The sequence below is a fragment of the Rhynchophorus ferrugineus genome, unplaced genomic scaffold, assembly GCF_030347505.1.
Source record: "Rhynchophorus ferrugineus isolate W39M unplaced genomic scaffold, kcgeb_rfMv2 rfM9, whole genome shotgun sequence".
NCBI classification, from domain to species: Eukaryota; Metazoa; Arthropoda; class Insecta; order Coleoptera; family Curculionidae; genus Rhynchophorus; species Rhynchophorus ferrugineus.
The window spans coordinates 1,270,627-1,296,168 of NW_027472588.1; the positions used below are offsets into that span (position 1 = coordinate 1,270,627).

At 33.9% G+C, this 25,542-nt stretch overlaps 1 protein-coding gene across 3 annotated transcripts in view; it reads right to left on the reverse strand.

Moving 5' to 3' along the window:
• Positions 1 to 23,007, reverse strand: part of LOC143202459 (ATP-binding cassette sub-family C member 4) — a 55,315-nt gene extending 32,308 nt beyond the window's left edge. Inside the window, exons 1-2 of one of the 3 annotated variants that reach the window (XM_076414001.1) lie at positions 22,863 to 23,007; positions 1,257 to 1,413 (exon numbers count right to left, since the gene is read on the reverse strand). In XM_076414001.1, coding sequence (XP_076270116.1) covers positions 1,257 to 1,330 — 74 coding nt within the window. In that variant the 5' untranslated portion in view covers positions 1,331 to 1,413; positions 22,863 to 23,007. Of the gene's footprint in view, positions 1 to 1,256; positions 1,414 to 22,531; positions 22,657 to 22,855 lie in introns of those variants that run through there. The other 2 variants (XM_076414002.1, XM_076414003.1) reach the window with 2 other exon arrangements.
• Between the last annotated feature and the right edge of the window lie 2,535 nt (positions 23,008 to 25,542).

Genomic DNA, 25,542 nt, shown 5'->3' on the forward strand with positions numbered 1-25,542 from the left:
AAAAATTCACAAAATGATTTCGAATTACCGTAAATTGAAACAGAATGAAATAGTAGACACTTTAAAGATATCAACTGAAGGTGTACATCATATAATTCACGAATATTTGGGTATGAGATGATGATTCGGAGCAGTGTTTGAAGATGATCGATGGTAATAAACCCGAGTTTTTGCGTCGACATGTGACAATGGATGAAGCATGGCTCCATCATTTCACTCCGAAGTCCAATCGACAGTTATAGTGTCTGTGTTTTGTGATCCACATAGAATAAATTTCATTAACTACCATGAAAAAGGAAAGACCATCAACAGCGAGCTATTACATAGCGTTACTGGACCGTTTGAAGGACGAAATCGCCGAAAAACGGCTGCATTTGAAGAAAAAGAAAAAGAAAGGTGCTGTTTCACCAAGACAATACAGCGTGTCAAAAATCCATGAATTAGGCTGCGAATTGCTTCCTCATCCATCGTATTCTCCAGATCTGGCCTCCAGCTACTATTTCCTGTTCTCAGATCTCAAAAGAATGCTCGCTGGGAAGACATTTTCGTCGAATGAAGAAGTGATCGACAAAACTGAGGCCTATTTTGAAGCAAAGGACAAATCGTACTACAAAAATAGTATCGAAAAGTTGGAAAGTCGCTATAATCAGCGTATCACCCTTAAAGGGAACTTGTTGAGCTAAAAAAACTAATTTTACTAAAAAAATGTGTTTTACTAGGGTAGAGCGAGGATTTTTCATTGTTAGGTAAAAGTAAGTAATGACAATGCCCCATTCCAAGAGGTTAAGGTACCCATATACACAGCCAAAAGGTTTCAGACTTGGTTTGACAAGCATCATAATATCATCAAACATTTTCTCTCCAATAGATTTCCACCTCCAACATCATTCAAGCAATTGGTGGATGTTTTGGTACAAGAAACTTCCGTAAAAAATTGTATCGTAACTATTTTAAATTCAAATGGTGGCTCAAGAACTTATAAATAAATAAATACTGTGTATATATGTGTTCACATTATTTTATCCATCCCCTGTGTTATTCGATAAGGACAAAATCATTTTATGCCCTCAAGAATATTACAAATAAAATAATTAACTTCTCCGTTCTATGAAAATCTTTTCCGTGGATTAATTTTTCAGAAGGAAATAAATCTGGAGTATACTGTCAACAATTCGTACTTTAACTCACAGATACATCAGTAATTTAAACGAAAAATAACATAAAAAAGCGATATAACATTTAAAACAGGTACTTACGTGAAGAAAAGTATTCCCAAAGGATTGGACTTATCCCTTGGGTTGGGATTGACGTTCTCTTTCGTGAAATCCATGACGAAGGGCGCTCGCAATTCTGCCGCAGCATATAATCTACGATGGGGTCTTCCGATGGGGGTCGAATATCAGTATTTACAATCTGGAAACAAAATCACGCGTATAGACTGAATGAATTTTATCAGAATCTCGTAAAATCGAAAAAGGTCAACGGGCGAACATGTTTGCCCCACATATGAAACATATTTTCGAATAATGTTGTTCTAATCGCGGTTGGTATTTAACCTTGGTGTATCGTGACTACCGAAATCTGTTATCGCTATGTACATAAGGACGTGGCTACAACAATACGCAATAGAAAATTTTGATTGCATCGTTCCAACAATAGAGGAAATTTTATCAAACATCCTTTTTTCTGATTCGTGGAGATGTTTTCGGTCCTTGTTATCGGTTACCGACTATTTTTCGAGGTCCTTTTAACACAGGTTTCATTTTTCTTGAATCCATCATCTTCAATTTCGATGATATTGAGTAATAAGTAATTTTTTTTATAACATCTTTATTAGATACGCTTAGTACAATCTTAATTTATAATTAATTTATTACTACTTTTCCTATGTACTTGGATTAATTAATAAGCAAGACGAGGGCGAAAAAATACATCAGAATGTATTCCTCAATAATAAAATTATAATTATTTATTAATTATTAACTTATAGCTATAGTTTACACTAAATGTATACATTTTATATAAGGTCGTATGGTTTTGTTCGTTTCAATCTCCTGACATCCTGCGCGCTGTCCAGCAGTTGTATTGCTTCCACATTAGTATGATTTAGTAATCTTCTTTCGTGTTTCAAGGTGAAATCCTGCACAACTTCGCAAATCCATTTGATTTCCAGGTCATCGTGCAGTTCTTCATTGGTTACATAGCGATAGGCATTGGTAATCAATCGAAGAACCTTGTTTTGACAGCGCTGTATGACTAACTGATTTGAATTTTTAGTGCAACCCCATATTTGCACCCCATAGGTCTAAATTGGCTTTACAATTGTATTATAGATCAACCTCTTTGATTTTAGATCAAGTTTGAGAGTATCTTCCGACTAACCAGTATAGTTGTTTTATTTTGGTTCTAATGTGTTTTACTTTTAGTCTAACGTGATGCTTCCAATTTAATCTACCTGAAATTGGTAACCTCAATCCTAAAAAGGCACCTGGTATAGATGACATTTCACCTGGATTATTGAAAGAACTGCGACGAAAAGCAATCATCATGTCGACATATATATTTAATGCCTGTTTAAGGCTGAAACATGTCCCGGAATGCTTTAAGGTGGCACAAATAATTATGCTCAAAAAACCTGACAAACCTGCAGAACAAGTCGAATCTTACAGGCCTATTTCGCTACTACCTGCAATATCAAAGCTATTTGAGAAACTAACATTTAAGCGTGTTAAACATTTGGTAACAATACCAGATTTCCAGTTTGGTTTTCGAAATCACCATTCAACAATCGATCAAGTGCACAGAGTAACTGCGGCTATTGAAAGAGCGTTTGAAGAAAAGAAATACTGTCCTGCAATATTCCTGGATGTCTCACAAGCTTTTCACCGGGTTTGCCATTTGGGATTAATCTGTAAGATGAGCAAACTGTTACCGCGTAACTATTGTCAATTGCTGGAGTCATATTTATCCGGAAGAAAATTTAGAGTATCGCACGAAATGGCGTGCTCGACATTTAAAAATATCTCGGCTGAAGTTCCACAAGGTAGCGTCTTAGGACCTCTCCTGTATCTGCTCTACACTGCTGACATTCCAACAACAAAAGAAACACTACTTGAAACCTTTGCTGACCACACAGTTATTATGGCAAAAGATATATCTCTGCCTAGGGCAATAGAAACAGTGCATGTGACAGTCAACAAAATCTGCAAATGGACGAAAGATTGGAAAATTCAACTTAATAGCTCCAAATCTGTCCACGTTAATTTTGCATTAAGGCGAAATAATAAAAACTTAATTATATCACTCAATGGATGCCCGATTCCTCAATCAGAATCAGTAAAATACCTTGAAATCCATCTTGACGGTAGTAATAAGTAATGACTCGGCAGTATGTATTTACCTACATAGGACAATAAGTAGTATTAAGCCTATTTAATATCAGATATGCAAACATAATTTCGTAATTTCTTTTGTGTACGGAGTTTTAGAGTGATACTTTTTTCAATGAAAATGAAAACACGATAACTATTGTTATCTCATTGAAACAACAAGAACTACTAGATTAATAAGGCTATTTCACAATATTTAACACATGTAATAAAATAACAGAAGGATTAATTGTTGTTTATATAAAGTAGCAGTGGAAAGTTCTATCAAGGTGTCAGTTTCCTGATTCTCAGAAATATGCATGTCTGTTTTGCGAAAACATTTCATTTCGATAATTATCACTTCCAAGATGTCATTTTCAAGTGGGTAGTCATAAAAATTATTTGCAGATTTTGCAGATTAGATGAGGTGTTTTTTGATGTAAAAAAATACGCTCTATTCTGGTAAAATAAAGATAATACTATCAAAATCAGAATAATGATTGTAAATAAAATAAGATCAGTTTTTAGCAAACTACACACGTAGTTAAAACGATATATCAGGACTGTCATTTGATTCAGTTAAATGGATAGATAAATATAATCAGTATAACGACACGATATTGTTATGTCGCCTAAGTGATGGCAACAGGTATACAGAAAATGATAATTTTATATATATATATATATATATATATATATATATATATATATATGTATTAAGAAAAAAATGTATGTTTATATGGACCTTGTGTTAAAATATTGGTAAACATGGCAAATAAAATAATTCCACAATTACTCTGGTTAAACTGGAAACACCATGTTAAACAAAAAGCAACACAATCAAGTATCAAAGAGATTTAGAGTAATCCAACGCTGCCAAAACAAAGATCATCAATTAATTTTTAATGCTTATCACTATGTAAGTAACGAAGAACAGCACGATGACCTTATTCATGCACGAAATCAAATACATTAACTAAATCACAACAACGCGGCAGCATATAGCTAATGGAATCAAACCAAATGAACTTGTATAACAGGTCAATTGAAAAGTTCCCGGCCTACCATAGTAAAACACATTTTTTTTCAATTTTCTTTTCATTCAATATAATTCCCTTCAATGAGGTGTGATACACTGATTATAGCGAACATCCAACTTTTCGATACCATTTTTGTAGTACGATTTGTCCTTGGCTTCAGTTTCGGCGATCACCTCATCATTCGACGAAAATTTCTTGCCAGTGAGCATTCTTTTGAGATCTGAAAACGGGAAATACTCGCTGGGGGTCATATCTGAAGAATACGGTGGATGAAGAAGCAATTCGAAGCCCAATTCATGGATTTTTGACATGGTGCATTGTCTTGGTGAAGCAGCAGTTTCTTTTTCTGCAAATGCGGCCGTTTTTCGGCGATTTCGTCCTTCAAACGGTCCAATAACGCTATTACAGTCGCTGTTGATGGTCCTTACGTTTTCAAGGTAGCCAATGAAAATTATTTTATGCTCATCCCAAAATACAGACGCTATAACCTTGCCAGCCGACTGTTGCGCTTTCCCACACTTTGGAGCGGGTTCATCGTGTACAGTCCACTCAGATGACTGTCGATTGGACTTCGGAGTGAAATAATGGAGCCATGTTTCATCCATTGTCACATATCGACGAAAAAACTCGGATTTATTACGCTTGATCATCTTCAAACACCGCTCCGAATCATCAACTCGTCGTTGTTTTTGGTCAAGTGAGCTCGCGCGACACCCACTCTGCATAGATCTTTCTCATACCCAAATATTCATGAATGATATGATGTACACGTTCAGTTGATATCTTTAGAGTATCTGCTACTTTATTCAGTTTCAATTTACAGTCATTCAAAATCATTTTGTGATTTTTTAAATGTTTTCGTCGGTAACAACCTCTTTTGGGCATCCACTACTGCGCTCACCGTCTTCGGTGCTTAGCATACCAATTCCTGAGAGTTGATTTTCCTGGGCGAGTGTCTGGAAACTCGGCATCAAGCTAAGTTTTTGCTTCCACTGTATTTTTCCCTTCAAAAAGCAATATTTGATCAACACGCGAAATTTCGTTTTATCTATTTATTTCACAATAAGAAAAGTTGCTTCACACAGAATGCTATAGTTCACAAACTAATGATCCGCCAGTCAAACTTATACATGCATTTTTTGAGGGTTAGAGCTCACTAAAGAGCATATGGATTTAATTCTAGTAGCGCCATCTATGTGTCAGGCCGGGGACTTTTCAATTGATTTGTATTCAATTTCAATTCAATTTGTAACTTGTAATAGATGTAACTGGAAAAGCCTACCAAGGTTAAAATGTATGTTCAGTTATATTCTTAGATCTAGCATAAGCCTTCGATAAGGTAAGGCATGACGACCGTGTTCATAAACTACAGGAAATGTTAGCGAAACAAATGGATCACACTTAGCTATTGAAATGTTACATTACAGCCACCATGTTTAGAGTCAAACAAGAGGAAGCCTTTTCTACAATAAAATATTAATTTTCCAGAAAAAAATCCTAAGAAATATTGTAGGTGCACCCAAATTGATATATACACCGAGAGCTTTAGATACCGACTGTCACTAACGAATTCATGAGAACTGTAAGAAGAATTGAGGATATACTTCATTCCTACATCAATGGTGGATAACACCAGAATAGCACAAAGACTCAAAAGAATCAAAACATTTGATTTCTAGAGTGGTGTAGTGTAGTGGTGTGGTGCATTTAAGATTAATTATAGATTTACGTTATTGTAAAGACAAATTGTAGGGTAGTAGGCAACGACTAGTACCAATGTAATAAATAAAAACGATTGTATGAAGCGTTTATAATAAAAGATGTTATTACTAAACAAATTTAAATTTCCCGATATTTTTCGCCAAAGGTTATTATTAGAGCAGGTCTATAAACCCTCCAAACACACTTTATTTTATACTTTCAACAACTGAAGAACCTAAAATCGTTGAAAACAATGACATATAACAAGTCACAGGAGGTGTGCTCTCAATCTCAGCGGAAAAGTGTGAAAAGACAATAAAGACGTTCAAGATGGTGATCGACAAAGCATGTTCCAACACTCCACACGCCATACGTAAGCACAAAACTCCATTTCAATAATAAACAGCCGGTCGAAACATAGAAAATCGTTCGGATTTTACGGCGGCTATAATACAAATGTGAATTTCTTCCGAACAAGAGATAATTTTAGAACATCCAATTGCCTCGATATGTTTATTTCGTTATCTCTCTGCGTGTGCAAAAACTATTCGCGCTAAAATACACCGTAAAACGATTGAACGGGTCTCGAGTGTGAGGATATTTCGGGCCAACGTAAGCACGTTCCTTCTGATCGCGACTATTTGGGTGGATTTCGTTCTTCGAAGTGCCTGTCAGCAGATAAACAATTAACCGCCTATTTTCGTTCCGTAATTTCGCTTGATTTTGATTACCTGGTACTTTTGTGAATCGTGTCCTTCGTCACGATATACATTTGAAATACTGTTATTGATGTTCGAAAAAGCTGATCAAAGTCCATTAAATAGTAGTCTTTTCGAGTGAATAGTGTTTGGAAAAAATCAAGGAAACCATGTTAATATGAAGAAAGTGGAATATCCGAAAAGTATTGCACCAATGAGAAAGATCACAAACATAATATATTTACACAATACATAATATATCAATATATTAATTCCAATGGGACCACCTCGAATGCGCACTCTTTCGAATAAAAAAATAATTTTGAAAATCGGCCCATAATTGACGAAGAAATCGGCCAACATATATTACAATAATATATATGCAGTCGAATATAGAACTTCGAGCATCGAAAACAAATATAAAATATCTATTAGGCTTACAAATTAGATTTAAAGGATTTTTGTTTCAGGCTCCTTTATTATTAATTTATAACCAGATAATATTTGTAAATATGCAGAAAATCTCGGTACTTCCACAGAACAGCTCATACAAATTAAGGCTTTTTGGTTCCTGATGGTGTTCAGAATTCGTAACTCTGTCACGACGTCATTGCGTACCTTAACGTTCTATTTTAAAAGACCAATTATTCGAGTACCGCCAATTAAAAATGATCGAAATGAATGGGTTCGACGCGACAATGAAAAAGCTGAATTGTTTACACAATACTTAACTAACATTTTTCGGCCTAATGATATAGAATCTACCATGGATACAACTCCTATTTATCAACCCGATATAGATCTAAATTTAATTTCTCCACTGGAAGTTGCCACTGAAATTGATAACCTCAATCCTAAAAAGGCACCGGGTATAGATGACATTTCACCTGGATTATTGAAAGAACTGCCACGAAAAGCAATCATCATGTTGACATATATATTTAATGCCTGTTTAAGGCTGAAGCATGTCCCGGAATGCTTTAAAGTTGCACAAATAATTATGCTCAAAAAACCTGACAAACCTGCAGAAGAAGTCGAATCTTACAGGCCTATTTCGCTACTACCTGCAATATCAAAGCTATTTGAGAAGCTGATATATAAACGTGTTAAACATTTGGTAACAATACCAGATTTCCAGTTTGATTTTCGAAATCACCATTCAACTATCGATCAAGTGCACAGAGTAGCTGCGGCTATTGAAAGAGCGTTTGAAGAAAAGAAATACTGCCCTGCAATATTCCTGGATGTCTCACAAGCTTTTAATCGGGTTTGGCATTTGGGATTAATCTGTAAGATGAGCAAATTGTTACCACGTAACTATTGTCAATTGCTGGAGTCATATTTATTCGGAAGAAAATTTAGAGTATTGCACGAAATGGCGTTCTCGACATTTAAAAATATCTCGGCTGGAGTTCCACAAGGTAGCGTGTTAGGACCTCTTCTGTATCTGCTCTATACTGCTGACATTCCAACAACAAAAGAAACACTTCTTGGAACCTTTGCTGATGACACAGTTATTATGGCAAAAGATATATCTCTGCTTAGTGCAATAGAAAAAGTACAAGTGGCAGTCAACAAAATCTACAAATGGACAAAAGATTGGAAAATTCAACTTATTAGCTCCAAATCTGTCCACGTTAATTTTGCATTAAGGCGAAATAATAAAAACTTAATTATATCACTCAATGGATGCCCGATTCCTCAAGCAGAATCAGTAAAATACCTTGGAATCCATCTTGACGGTAGATTAAATTGGAAACATCACGTAAGACAAAAAGCAAAACACATTAGAACCAAAATAAAGCAACTATACTGGTTAGTCGGAAGATACTCTCAACTTGCTCTAAAATCAAAGAGGTTGATCTATAATACAATTATAAAGCCAATTTGGACCTATGGGGTGGAAATATGGGGTTGCACTAAATATTTAAATCAGTTAGTCATACAGCGCTGTCAAAACAAGATTCTTCGATTGATTACCAATGCCTATCGCTATGTAACCAATGAAGAACTGCACGATGACCTGGAAATCAAATGGATTTGCGAAGTTATCCAAGATTTCGCCTTGAAACACGAAAGAAGATTACTAAATCATTCTAACGTGGAAGCAATACAACTGCTGGACAGCGCACAGCATATCAGGAGACTGAAACGAACAAAACCATACGAACTTGTGTGAACATTTAGTGTGTATTATTAGTGTAAACTATAGCTATAAGTTAATAATTAATAAATAATTATAATTTTATAATTGAGGAATACATACTGATGTATTTTCTCGTACTCGTCTTGCTTGTTAATTAATCCAATCACATAGGAAAAGTAGTAATAAATTAATTGTAATAATAATAATTAAGATTGTACTAAGCATATCTAATAAAGATTTTATAAAAAAAATGAAATCTATTGAGTAGTTTTCGAAAAAAAAATCCCAAAAAGGTTCATTTTCCACAATGTCAAAATAGTATAACCCCTTATAAATAAAACTAATAATACTTCATTAATATAATACATTGAAATGCATGATAATATTATGCGCTACAATTAAAGGAAACGGCAAATATTTGATAACCATAGCTATAGCGATTACATCAAAGTATGAATCAGCGCAATTCGTGCACTGATAATACATTTTTAATACTTATCATGACAATCAAACAAAGAGTGAGATTAACTTAAAACTATAGTAATACTTTTATTCCCCATTGTCTTGTCTTCTCCTAATCACCTCTTGTAATTTCAGTTTTATATTAATAGAAAACAACGTAAGTGCCGTAACAGTTTGCCCTAGGTTAGTTACTGCGGTTAGAAAAGATTTCCACGATTTTTTACGTATATGAGCTCTTCGTCAATTGAAAAGTGATGGCGCTACTAGAATTAAATCCATATCGTGTATAAATTTGACGAAGCAACTTTTGTTATTGTGAGAGAGAAGGGAAAATCAACCATCAAGGATTGGTATGCTAAGTTTAGACGTGGTGCCGCGCCCCAAAGAGCGAAATCACATTTTGAATAACCGTAAATTGAAATTGAATGAAATAGCAGACACTCTAAAGATTTTATTTGTTTTTTGTTTGTTTTTTTAAATCTCCGAGTTGTTTTCCATAGCGAGTAATCTGTGTATATTTCCGGGTTTAATCACTTCCATATTTTTCGAAACAACTCTGTTTATATTCTTTAACCTTTGGGACCTTGGAAGCCAGACGATATATTTCCATACACATTACCATTGTAAATTTACGATATCTGTATTTACAGAACATATACCCCACGAATTAGTATTTATTAATGAACTAATATTTGTTAAGTAAGCCCTCATCACTTTTGGGTAATCCCCAATCGTGATTCTAACTTATTTAACACAGTTATGAGAGAAAGTCAACGAACGAAAGAGATTTCTCTGTGATTCCAATCGAATACGGAACCGTAAACCATTGAGAGCGATATTCAAGTCGATTCATTCATGTAATTTTTTCGATAAAACCGATTTAACGACCTCATTCAGCACGGCGCGCCGTACTTTACGACCTTCGACTGTTTTTCTCGCCGCTTCCACGAAAATAACAAACAACACACACCTTTCGTTTAATGGCAGCCAGTGTGTTTCACTTGCCGCGATTGCGATCTCTTCATCTGGTGGTTGTCGGTTGACGGGACCAGTCAGGGCAACTCGACACTATCGCGTATGGGCGAGCGAGCCAACCGCGTTCATAAGCTTCTACGATTTCCCTTCGGATCGAGTTACCCGTGAAATATCGACGTTGATCGGTGCTGATGCCCTGGAAAACGTTCGTGGTTTTGATGTTTATTTCGTCAACTGTCAATAACGATTTAGAATTGGCGGTGAAACTTGTTTTTTCTTAATGTATATTCGTCTCAAGACAGTTGTATGTATTGATTTACCGACTTCAAATATTAAAGTTTTGACTTTTTTTATAAATATTAGCGCCAGCGAGATTCGATCCTAGTACGTTATTGTCAACAAATCAAACCTTTAGACCTTACAGCTATCGACTGGGTAACTTAAGTTTTGTTTTTGGAGCATTTTGTTCTGCTAGATTTTTTAATAGAGTACATAAACACTTCTTATTTTAATTACACCAATTTAAAATTGTTTAACGAAAATAATGGAGATGTATAATTATTATTCGTTCAGTTATTTCATAAGATTCAACAATTTCCCCTCAAATCGAGTTACCCGTGAAATAACCGTACGTGGTTTTGATGTTTGTGTCAACCTGTCAATAACCATAATAGAATGGCAGGCGAAACTTTTTTTTCATTAAATTTATATTAATTAATATTCGGTCTTAACACAGTTATATTATTTACCGTCTTGAAATATTAAAATTTTATATATGAAACTTTTTTTATATATATATTACCGGCACCGAGATTCGATCCAGGTACGTTATAGCCGACAAATCAAACCCTTAACCCTTACGGCTACCCACTGAGTACTAAAATTATTGTTTTTAGAATATTTTGTTCTACTGGACTTTTCTAATAGAATGCATAGAATTCTGTGTTTTAAACAATTATGCATTTGGAAAAATAACCTATGCATTTTAAATAGTATTTTGCTAATTTAACGAAAATGATGTAGTCAATTTTAATTATATCAATTTGAAATTGTTAATGAAAGCATTGTAAATGGAATTAAAATTCCTTCAATTATTTCATATTATAAGCTACTACGATTTCCTTTCGGATTGATCGTTTTACCCGTGAAATACAAACATTAATCGGTGTTGATGATGCTTTGGAAAACGTGCGTCTTTTGATGTTTATTTCGTCAACTGTCAGTTAAGGACTTACAAATTGGGTGTCGAGAAACTTTTTTTCTTAATTTATTTCGTTTTAAGACAGTTGTATTATTTAGCTACTTCAAAACATTAGAATTTTGCATGAAATTTGTTTTAATAAATATTAGCGCTAATGAGATTCGATCCTAGTACGTTATGGTCGACAAATCAAACCCTTAGCCACCGCGGCTATCCACTAAGTCTTGAAGTTAATGTTTTTGGAATGTTTTGTTCTTCTGAATTTTTTCTATCTCTACTGTTGTTATTTCTGTTCAAATAATTGCATGAAATAATTAAATTAATAAATAATAAATAAATTAAAAGGGATTAAAGAGACTTTTACGCTGCATCAAATAATGGTATAATAGTTTGTAGACAACGAATTTTTTAAAGTTGTTTAATGAAAAGAATATCTGCAAAAATGAGTGAATTTCTGTTTACATCAGATATCGTAAACACTACAAATTTTGGTTAAAATTGCTAGTGAAGTAAAAAGGGAAAACTGAATTAACCAGTGATGCTATGGTTATCTTACTTATCCAAAAGATCATGGAAAATTTCGACTAAATAACCATAGGTATTTTATAAACCAATATAAAATAACAATTGAAAGAAATAACTGAGATAATGTGTACATTCAGGGACGCTCTATAATTCTTTAAAAAAAACCGTCGGTACTCTCTATAGAAAAATGTATCTTCGCTTATTGCGCGTTATTGTTTGTTAGTTTTCTGAATTTCATCACCATAACTATTATTTGGTTTCATTCTCAAATATAGTTCTAAAAAAATCACATCGTCAAGGTTAAAATGGTTTTTGTTCGATAGAAAAAATCATGAGAATGTTTAAAATGACCAACAAAAAATCTATCGCCACCAGCCAGGGTTTAATAAGAAAACACGACCTTCTAATTTATCTTTAGCAGTATTTTAGAAATAATTATTGTTGGGATTAATTATCAGTGTTGCAGTACAGAATATGGAGTAGATAGCACAATATTCCGTGGTCCTCTTCAATGCCCAGCTGATATCAAGCCTCCACTTCAGTATATTATATAAAACAGGTCAATTGAAAAGCCTCCGGCCTGACACATAGATGGCGTTACTAGAATCATCCCAGTGAACTGCACACGATAAATCCGCTCCAAAGCGTGGGAAAACGAAACACTCGACTTATGCGGCCTGTATTTTGGGATGCACATGGAATAATTTTCATTAACTACCTTGAAAAAGGAAGGACCATCAACAGCGACTATTACATAGCGTTATTGGACCGTTTGAAGAACGAAATCGCCGAAAAGCGGCCGCATTTGAAGAAAAAGAAAGTGCTGCTTCATCAAGACAATACACCGTGTCACAAGCTAGTGAAAACGATGGCAAAAATCCATGAATTGGGCTTCGAATTACTTCTTCATCCACCGTATTCTCCAGATCTGGCCCCAGCGACTATTTTCTGTTCTCAGATCTCAAAAGAATGCTCGCTGGTAAGAAATTTTCGTCGAATGAAGAGGTGATCGCCGAAACTGAGGCCTATTTTGAAGCAAAGGACAAATCGTACTACAAAAATGGTAAAAAAGTTGGGAGTGTCGTTATAATTAGTGTATCACCCTTGAAGGGAATTATGTTGAATACAAAATTCTAATTTTGCCAAAAAATGTGTTTTGCCATGGTAGGCCGGGGACGTTTCAATTGACCTGTTAGTTAAACCATTGATATGTGCCTCGAAACATAAATCAACTGTATAAGTCTTCCAAGACAAGCCAAACCCTACAAAACTTCTTCTCGGTCCTTCCTCGATATTACCGATAATGATGTAGTGGTATTAGCGTAGCCTAAGATGGTCAATTTTTAGTTTTCGGCCTATACCATCTGTATATCAAAAGTCTTTATAGAAATTCCGAAAATTCGGAGAAATGTCGAATGATTCTCCATTGATCTACCATACAGTCCTGATTTAGCACTCAATGTCTTTTTAAAACTTGACACCCGAAGATGCAACCAAAACACACGAACAGTGTCAACATTCAGCGATCAAGAATAGCAGGAATCCTGCAGAAAGGCTTGAGGAATTGAACAATATACTCAAGATTCATTTATAGGCACTAGGCGAATGCTTAGAAGTGGCTCCTTGATTAACTGAAATTCAGATATCGTTTTTAACCTACTGTTTTAACAACAAAGGAAGAGGGCTTAAGAACTGACAGCAATCTGAAGCAATCTCGAGGAACAGCCAACATTAACTCCAAATCTAATAGGCTTGATTAGAAATATTCTACTATGAACCACAAGCAACTTAATGAAAAGCCACTTTCCCGAAAGATAGGATAGAAGAATGATTTTAATTAAGAAAAAAACAAAAAGTTTAATTTATCAACAGTAATTAAAATTCCTGGTAATTTTAATTTAGCACTGATATCAGTATGTGGAGTTCTGAAATGCAAGGACGAGATATAAACGTTATCAGCCGCAAATATTTCTCTCTTTTTAATCATACATTTTTAAAATTTGTTAGTTATTGTAATAATAAGTCCGTTATATCGCAAATATAATGACTAATATCCAAAATATTTTATTTTATCGAATGGTAAAATGGACTAGTTTGAAAAAAGCGAATAAATGTGTTATTACAGTAGTACTTTTGGTTTTTTACTACTATAAATACACAGGTGAAGAAATCATTCAATATTTACTTGTTGGTCCTATCTTTATTGAGGTCAGTTTTTACTAATTAATTTTTTGTGATATGGGAAAAGTCCGAAGTCAGAGCGAGCTAAAACAGGCGAATAAGCGAGATGTCGAATCATTGCGTACTTGTACGTATAAAAAAAAGCCGGCTTGGTGGCGCAGTGGTAAAGGTGATAGGACGGTCCTCCTACTGTTGCGATAGTCGGGGGTTCGAATCCTGCTGAGGCAAGGTCGTAAATTTATGTTTGTGATTGCTTAAAATTTGTGATCGTCCTAGACAAGAGCGTAAAATCCGACAAGGAAAATGGTCCCAGTCAAGCCAGTAACCAAGCTGGGTAAGACCGAATGTCTTCTGGGATGATTTCTAAGTTTAGGCCCAGTCCAGATAAACCCATAGTTGGTAAAAGGAGACTTTAAAATATATAAAAAAAATAATATGTACATAATAATCTTTGTAATATCTAAATAATAAATAACAAACAATCAAAAACCTTAGTTAACCTCTACTACATGTGTTTTATATTTTACTATATACACACACAATTTAGCTGAATACCCTCGCACACCTATTTATAAATTTACAATATTATTTTAACTACTACCAACTGACATATTAGTAGATACAAAAATATACTGATGATTAATATGTTTTTTTATTCATCGCAGAAAAAAAGAAATAATTAAATATATAAATTACGAAAAACCAGAATATTTTCCCATATCTCTTAATAATATATTATAATATCTACTAAATCATCTAACGAATCGAAAAATAAAATGGTGAACGTATCTCTTATCGTTCCCAACACTTACAGAACAATATAATATAGTGTGGTTAACGATATAGCAAATACCATTCAACAATAAATAAAAAAATCGTCATGAAATCTTGTTATTTATAAACCATTTTTGTATTTATTTATAACCACAAATTTGATGAATAATATTGGTTATTGCGGCATTAGAATTACGATTTTCGCTGGTGTAGAACAGTGTATGTTTAAACAATTCTGATATGTACACAGTTACTGTTTGTGCATTTTAATTAATATGTATTCAACGTTTCGTCCTTGAAATAAAGCAATTTTTGTATGAAATCTGAATGTATGAAAATGTAATGGTCATCTATTTTCCTGCTATTTACCATATATCAGTTTGTCTCTTCAACCCTTTCTAGTAGCTAACAAATCTTATACTTTTCAGTCCTAATTATTCTATATGATAACGACTATACTATATAATTTACATTTTTAAAGTTATAGAATTTTTATTATATTATCTTCTTACCTAATTCATTATCTATTTTAAGTTATTTTATGTAGTATATCAAATATTAACCGTTATAACATATTCTGATAATAATAAAGCAGATTTTATATCACCTGCTAATCTATTAAATGCGATAAGGCGAAAATCAAAATCAACGTGCCACCTTTGTAGGTAATTAATAACAGAAATAGTAACCACCTTTCATATTAAGTATATTTTAATAACCTACGTTATATCTATTACGCATAAATATATTTAAAACCACATTAAGTATGTGTCAAGGTATATTACAGAGAAAACTGAGGCTATGGAAAAAAGAAAGAAGATAACAAACAGTATAAAACGAGGTCGAGGGAATTACTAAAACTTTTTGCAGTGGAAGGTACAGATAAAAGTTCGAGGAATTAAAGAAATATAAACGTAGGGAAATCGAAGAAAGGGATGAAAAATGTGGGAGAGAACAAGTGGTTCAAAAATGCCGCAAAAACATTGAGAAAATGTACAAAAATGAACGAGGGACGAGGACAAATATTTATTGAATGAAAAATAAGAAATAAAAACACAATAAACAGGTGGAATGATGTTAATTTCAACAAAATGGAGAGATATAAAACAATAGTCTACCAATAGTAGAAGTAAATGTGTTAAAAATTAAACATTTCATTCATAAAATAAACTGGGCATAGAAGAGCGTGATAATTGATCAAATTACTAACATATATACGATAAATGACAGCCAAAATATAGTCTGAGAAAATAAGAATGGTAAAATAGAAAGAAAGAAGAAAAACATGGCTTTTCATATTCGGCTTTGTATGATTTGGCACCAGCTAACAGGTCAATTGAAAAGTCTCCGGCCTACCATAGTAAAGCACATTTTTTTGGCAAAATTATGTTTTTTATTATTCAACATAATTCCCTTCAAGGGTGATACACTGATTATAGCACCTCTCCAAATTTTCGGTACCTTTTTTGTAGTACGATTTGTCCTTTGCTTCAAAATAGGCCTCAGTTTCGGCGATCACCTCTTCATTCAACGAAAATTTCTTCGCAGCGAGCATTCTTTTGAGATATGAGAACAGGAAATAGTCGCTGGGTGCCAGATCTGGAGAATACGGTGGATTTAACGGATGAAGCAATTCGAAGCCCAATTCATGGATTTTTGCCATCGTTTTCATTGACCTGTGACACGGTTCATTATCTCGGTGAAGCAGCACTTCCTTTGCGTTGCTTTATGCTTCAGATAGAAATATTTTACTAACACGCGAAATTCCTTTTTATCAATTTTTTTCACAATAACAAAAGTTGCTTCACTCAAAATGCTATAATTCACAAACTAATGATCCTACAGCTATCAAATTTATACACGCATCTTTTGAGAGTTGGGGCCAACTCAAACCTGACTTTTCAATTGACCTGTTATTAAAATGGAAAGTGTTACCCCGCCCGCTGTATTCTCCAGACCTTGCCCCTTCTGATAAATACTTATTCCGACATATGAGTCGTGACTTATCTGAGCTACACATCACTTCTTACGAAGTTACTAGAGAAGGATTAATTCGTGGATAGCCTCAATTGGTAGAAAGAAGGAAAGAAATTTTCACAATACAGTATCCAATTTAAAAAATCCTTTAAAACTAATTTATAGGCCTAATAATAATTAGAAACATAACTGGGATTTCAGTGTCCGTGCTAAATTCAATCTCAAATATTTGTTTTCGCGATTTACGCTGCGAAATCTCGGGAAACTGACGATGGTGTTATTGAGATGTTCCTCCGAAGTTGTCTGCTAATCTACGAACAATAAGTTAACGGCTAAAATTAAACGCGTTTATCGTGAAACAGTGCAACGCCATGACATGATATTTGCTCTCTGATTAACGGTTCAGCGAAGTTCAGAAAAGAAGAAAACCAAAGTACAAATATAAACACGAATTTTCTGTACCGATGGACGTTGTTTTCTTTTCGCGTTACCACTCGCCAGTTGATATACAGAGCAATATTAAAGAGTATTTTTTCCTACAGAAAAACATCTCGACCATCTCTACCACTATCATCTAGAGAAAACCGTTTATATCTTAATTAAATAAAATAGTGATAGATTAGCAGTTAATTTAGGTTTATTTTCTAGAATATATGGTAAATGCATTAAGGAGAATGAAGTGATTAAATAGTTTTATCAAGAAAGATGTATACAGGTAGTGACATAACAAACTAAGGATAAATATAGCGATATCAAAATTAAAAGTATTTAATATAAAGTTCTCACACTTTAGAAACAACTATTTATGTCAGGTTGAATGTATAATTCATGGCCAAAAAAATAATAAAAGCGAATAAATATTAGGCAAAATCATTGCTGATGCCTAGAAATTGACCAAAAACACTTCAGTTTCTTGTCAAATAAAGCTGAAGAGTGTAACTTTTTGATAAGAACAACAAAACAAGAAAATTCAAGAGAAACAATGATCATCATCAACGAGCGGTCGTACGGTGAAGTCCCGGGCGTAACAAACAGTACTTATATAGAAACGTCTCATATAGAAAAACCAGTCAAAGAAGTAATAAAATCACTTGGATACGAAGTTTTATCACTCCCGTGGTATTCCCCAGACCTGACCCCATCGGACTAGCGTCTTTTCGCATCAATGAGGTACTCGCTTGCATAGCTGCACTTTCGAGGATATTGTAGAAAAAATAGCTCGATGAATGGTTTAACTCAAAAGAGAAACAGTTCTTTTGAAATGGTCATCAATAAATTGTTGAAATCATAAGATCTTGAGGAACTAATCAGACATTATATAACAAGGATGGACGTACACAGTAATGTGATAGTCTGTGATCGCCTTCGGTGCTACAACGTCGATAAAATACACAATAAATAGATTATAATAGAAAAACAAATATCCTCGCCACATCACCACTTATATCGATTCTAAAACAGCGACATTATCTATAATTGAAATGTATTCTCCTTAATTAAGTCCAAGGTTAAAATAGTCAATAAATATCTCACTAAACTAAACCAGTTCGTATAAATAGAAAATGTCGTTTCAAAATAGCGATAATATTATTTTTACCAACGGTTACGTGAAGACGAATTTGGTAAAACCCGTCGGTTCTTCTTCAAGAAGCGAAAAAAATACGGTGGAAGACACAATTTCGAATCGACAAGGTATAAAGAGCATCGAGACTTTCACTGTTTGTTGAGGATATGCAGATTTTACGAGGTGTTTTTTACGAACAATAAACTGTGTACATAAAAAAGGTATCAGCTCAACAAATATGTATTGTTTTAATGAAGCTAACACGACCAAACCAAAATAGAATTATTGCAAAATATATACAGATGTATGTTTTTTCATTGCATCAAGATTGTATTTAATCGGGGCTAGATAGTCAGAGCTCGATGAGGTCGTTGCCATGCAAGTATTTTTCTTCATTAACAGATTTTTTACATTCATGTTGGATGAAGCTGTGAAATTTTGGCGCAATCAAAAATGTCCAAATAAACTTAAGTGTTGTATGTTCACAAAACCACCATACAACATACATCTTCAATGTAACATATAGTGTTAAGTAATTATTAATTTCAGATAAACATTCTTCCAAAATATTTAAAATTAGTTGGTTTAAACAATTCTATTTGAACGACATATCAGTACGGAATTATCAAAATTGTGGCTGACCAATACGATTACTATTTAAAAGTTTACAGAAACGAAATGTATCATTGTCCAGAACAAACAATTCTGGGACTTGTTCATATCATTCAATATTTCTTGAAAAACGTCACGATCACGCAAAATGCATTTTATAGCCATCAGGAAACAAGATTTCATTCAAAATAGGAAAATAAAATATTATTATACAAGCAAATATATAAATATGAATCATCCCCATGATTGTAAGAAGCATAGATATTATAACACTGATTACTTAGACTGAGACCTTCAGATACCCATTGTCACTCAGGAAATCAAAATAACTTACAAGAAGGAATGACGTGAGACTCCATTTTCATGTTTGTATCGAAGTAACACAACTCTTAACAACAGAACAGGACACAGGCTTCAAAAAATCAAACCATTTGATTTTTAACAGACTTCGGCTGTATATTTTTTATTTTTAATGTATGTTCCCCGATTTCTCCGTCAATTATACAGCGATTTTCAAAGTTATTTTTTTAGTCAGCTTGGCGCTATGGTAAAAGCGATGGAACGGTTCTCCTACTGTTGCGATAGCCGCGGGTTCGTATCCTGCTGGGGCATGGTTGTAAATTTATGTTTGTGATTGTTCTAGGCAAGAGTGCAAAATCCGACAAGGAAAATGATCCCAGTCACGCCAGTAACCAGGCTGGGTAAGACCGGATGTCTTCTGGGATGAAGTTGGCCACTCGCCAATCGGTAGGCTTAATGCTGAGGACCGTGGTTCGGAGCCTAAGTTAAAACTTTAGGCCAAGTCCAGATAAACCCATAGTTGCTAAAAGAATTTAAAATATATATATATATATATATATATATATATATATATATATATATATTCAATTTGCATTTTAGCTTTTTATACTCATTTATTTATTCACCTTATCATATGAGAAGTCGTAGAACTATTGCAGACAGCTAGGTAGGTATTAAGCTAAATTGTGTGTATATAGTAGAATATAAATTACGTGTAGTAGATAGATTAAATAAGTTTTTTGTTCAATTTTATTTAGTTATTACAATGATTATTATGTGCATATTTTATTTAAAAAAAATGTTGTGTTAAAAATCTCAAAGTTTGATTATTTTTTAATTTTTAGTGAGTTCTTTATTTTCTGATGTCGGTTCAATTTTTTTGTTGAAGCTACTTTTGCGTAGCGTAATGAGGTGCGTTTAATAGAAAAAATCAAAAGAATCATTACATCATTAGATGGGGTTGGTTGGTCACCAAAGTGACCGACACTGACAATTACACTACCAGACCAAATTAGGACCGATGAGTCCTTCTGGATATATACCCAGACCTAAGCTATCGTAAAAACAGATTGTAAGTCACTCGAAAAATCGAAAAGTGCGTCAGGGCAAAATCAGACTGGAGTGTAGATTATTATTAAATATTATTCTAGTTCCGAAACAGTTTAGTAGTTGTTATTGTCTAGTAGGTTATTTATCAAAGTTATCCCTTTTATTTTCAACTAATTTTAGGTTGTTGGTAGCTTTAGTGACTGTAGTGTATCAGATGCGCGTAAAAATAACCGTCTCTGACGAAAGACGTTCTATTATTTGTTTTGGTTCATCAACAACTAATCTATATCTACGGTAATTATCTATAAACAGAAAAGAACTTTGTCGCTATTTGATTTTTTTTAAATAAAATAATATCAACAAGTGATTTGATATATTTTAGAATTCATATCCGATTAGTTTATTACCAATAATCTCGAAAGTTTTCGAGAAATCTAAACTATATAATAGAAAAAAGAAAAATTATTCCAGAACATCAGTTTGGCTTTCGCAATAAGCATGGGACTATAGAACAAGTGCATAGACTTGTAAACCAAATAAACGCTGACCTAAATGCCAAAAGATATTGTTCGGCTGCTTTCCTAGACATATCTCAGGCTTTTGACAAAGTATGGCATACGGGCTTGCAGGTTAAACTAAAGAAACTTCTCCCTCATCCGGACTATCAGCTACTAAAATCGTATCTCACTGACAGACAATTTATTGTAAATCAAGGCGATGAACATACCGAATTAAATCCCATATATTCAGGAGTTCCGCAAGGTAGTGTACTGGGTCCAGTACTGTATCTTCTGTATACGGCTGATCTGCCCACCACAAAAATAACTACTGTGGCAACATATGCAGACGATACAGCAATCTTAGCATCCCATGAAGATCCAGTCACAGCATCAATAAACCTACAAACCCACCTGGAGCAAATACAATTATGGTTGAAGACATGGCGCATTAAAGCCAATGAATCAAAATCCACGCATATAACGTTTACCCTGCGTAGAAGAACATGTCCACCAGTAAATATCAATCATCGTCAACTCCCCCAAGCAGAGCATGTTAAATATCTTGGTATGCATTTAGATCGACGCCTAACCTGGAAGAAGCACATACTCTCTAAACGGAAACAACTAGGACTAAAATTATATCAAATGTATTGGCTCATTGGGCGCAAATCCAAGTTATCATTAGATAACAAGGTATTGCTGTATGAGTCTATACTCAAGCCCATTTGGACATATGGAATTCAACTATGGGGTACCGCTAGCAAATCTAATATATCCATCATTCAACGGTTCCAAAATAAGGTGTTGCGTGCCATTGTTGATGCTCCGTACTATATTTCAATTAAAGTGATACAACGCGATATTCCTCTAGAACCTATAACGAGTGTAATCCAACGTGTTTGTGTGAAGTACTTCGAAAGAGTGTCAGTGCATCCCAATGTACTCGCTAATCAGCTAAATATGCGACGTGATAGTGAAGTGCGTAGACTAAAACGTTTAACACCACCTGATCTGATTACTGGACATATGTAGAGTTTAGAATAAGCATTAGAATAAGACTAATTAATTAAGATAATATTTTATACAGAAGATTGCTTAATGAAGTGATTTTCTACATGCCATGTATATATAATATAAACAAAAGAAATACTTATTGCCAATAGGGCAGATTGTGGACTCACGAAGAGTAAGAAAGAAAAAAAAATCCAATATCCGATTAGATCTGATAGTGTGTCAGATGTATGAAACAGTAATAATCTGTTCTACATACTATAGTAATAAAAATAATTTGATGGAACATTTTGTTACAATTGTCTTAAATATACAAAAAAAAAACTTCAGGGACGATCTCATCTATCTAATAATAATAATCCGGTTTGGCGAGTGATAATAATCTAAATCTCCGGACTGAGTCACCAACTATTTTTCATTCGATATCGACGATCTGTTACATATACCTCTCTGGGGATAATTGTTCAAGATCCAGGACAAAAATTAAAACTATTGTGGCTACTGGCACATACATTCACAGACACACACACGCTCGCACAAGTCACGCTACAGCATTTCTATTGCGAAACAGTCGAATGTTCTTTTTTCGTTATGCGGTTAATCGACCTGTAAACTCATTATGTCATTGTTACGTAACGGTACATTTGATGATGCCGACTGCCTAGTTATTTTGTGTTCACCAATCGGTTTCGCAAAAAAAAAACAAGCCACTGTCACCAGACCGTGCCAACATTCATAATAATACTTCTATTTTGACTGATTATGCGTACCACTCACTTTGATTTCACCAAGCGATAGAATCTGGAAGAGGTTCGGACCGCGAACTTATCAGCTGGCTTGGAATTGCCCGTACTACGTACCACCGGATATCTCACGCGCGACCAACCAACAACACCACAGTGATGCCGGCAACTGAATCTTTAGCGCGGTATTAAATCTTGCGTTATAAGTTCGCCGGAATAGGTGGCGGTGTTGCCACCTCGTTGCTTTTTTACGGATATTGTACGAAAATAAGCTTCTAACACCACAGAGGAAAATATATTTATATGATCATTTATGTGGACGTATATGCATTTGCGTGGACATCATTCGTATTTTACTTACTATTTTGTTCGATTTTTTATTCGTTTGTTATAAACAATACTATATTATTGGAGTTCTTAACATTTTTCATTCATATGACGAAATCGTTCTTCTATTAAAGTTATTAACGATATTTCTCTCTACCGCATATTTTTTCTTCCAGCTATATTAACATCAATCTTCTGCTGATGAGAGCAAACTTGTTGCACATTTTTGTTCTCTCCAGTTCTTCATATCATGTGTAAGGAATATTTGGTTCATATTCAGGTGTGGGTTTTTTTACTTTTAGTTTCCAACTGTTTGTTATCAGGTGCTTAATTTTTTTTTTGTTTAATTTGTATTTATCAGTATATATTCATAATCAAATAGTGCTCCTTCATAGATAATATTTGTTTTCAAATGTCAAATCAGTCTGTCCAGTTTTCTTTTTACTCACTGGCCTTCTATGCCTTCTCATATTCTTCTGATGTTCCTTTTTAACTAAACTACTTAATCTTAAACTTAACACAAGTTCGTATGCTTTGGTCCGTTTCAATCTTCTGATTTCTTGCTGTTTCCGGGTAGTTATTGACAATTAAATTTTCATTTGAAATTTAGTTGCTGGGTATTGTGTTACTCTAATTATGTAATATTATCTGCACTGTTACTGCAAAAATACTGTACGACATATTTAATAGTATTATTTCTCTATAATTCCAATTCTCTTAGATATACAAATAAAAAATTTGAAACATTTTCCTGGTTCAGTGAACTTCACTGAAAATATTTAAATTATTGTACGACACAACGGCACGAGACCAACAGGTTGGGTTTTTTATCATTGTTTAAACTATTTCGGAATACATTCAAGAGATAATATATTCAACAACATCATAATTAATAACGAAAACGTACGATTCCAGGATATATCGATAGACGTGGCAACGGTGGCGTATCGGTCGGAAATATATGTATCGCGGTGATTTGCGTATTCGCAGGACGATAATCGCAATTCATTGTTTTTTCGCGATTGTCGCCGACTACGAGCGCGATGGTGACACAGCTGGCAACGTCGCGGGCACCCTCTCGAGGAATTTCAAAATTTCCTGCAAAAACGTTCAGCAGTAACAAGTTGTCTGAGTGAGGAATGACGATTTCGAGTCGGGAAGGTTCGGTTTGCGACAGAAATCGACGTTAGCGTGACCGTGACGAACGAAAAAAATCCCTAAATTTAGGGAAATTTTGGAAAAATGACCCTGGATCATTTTTTTTAAATGCCAGTCAATGAAATCCGTTCGAAATATGCGTGTCAAGTAGACGGCGCGTAATATATGACACCGAGACCATTACGAGCATCATTTTTACGCTTATCTAAAATACGAGTAGAATAGCCGCCAGCTACATCATAGCCCGCCACAGCTCTAATTGAACGTCACATTTGTGTCCTTTTTAATGAAATTGTGTGAATAATTTGGACGGTGGGAAAGTGAGTGTTGACCGCGTTTTGTTTGGACAAGCTCTCGACGGCATTTTCGTCAATGTCGTTTCATTCAATTAATGGTAATTGTGTAATGTTTCCCCGGTTACGCGGAGAGACAATTAGTCAAGAGATGACTTAGTGAATAGTGAAACTTGTTTTTTTTTTGGAAAAATCAGTCGTTATGAAGTTGTTTTCTTTTGTTTCCATTGGTTTGTTTTTGGATTGACGGCTTCAAAGCAATTTAAAATTCATTCGTTAAATAATTTCAGAAAAATTATGGTTATGAACATATTAATGGTGAATAGGATGGTATAATTGTCTGATTACAAAATATGGTTTGAAATATCTCTTTAGTAAAAAAGTTAGTCTTTAGATAGTTAGTTATTAGGTAATTATTATCAGATATGTTATGAATAAATATGTTTGAGTTGTTAGTTTTTCTCTTTTTTGTATCCGTGTTTTTAAAAAATTTTTGAAACCTTTTTGATTTTTTTCGTTTACCTTGCTTGTAGTGTATTTTTATTTTCCCATAATTTTTTTGAGCCCATTCTCATATTCAGAAATTGATATCAAATCTCACTAACCTTTAACTAATTTTACTGCCTTTATTTTAAGTTTATATATCAGGTCCAAGTGATTTAACCTTTTATAAACATATTCAATTTTACAAAAAAAAAACAGAAAATAAAACAACATGTAAGATAAATAAAAAATAATTTTATCAATATATATATATATATATATATATATATATATATATATATATATATATATATGCCTTTATTGTTTCCTTATCTAATCTATTTAATATGCAAAAATAGAAAATAGAAATAGAAAGCTCTCTCCCAATTCATTCAATAAAGGCAAGGAATGCAGTTCAAACCAATATGCATTAAGCTTGTGTACAGAATATTC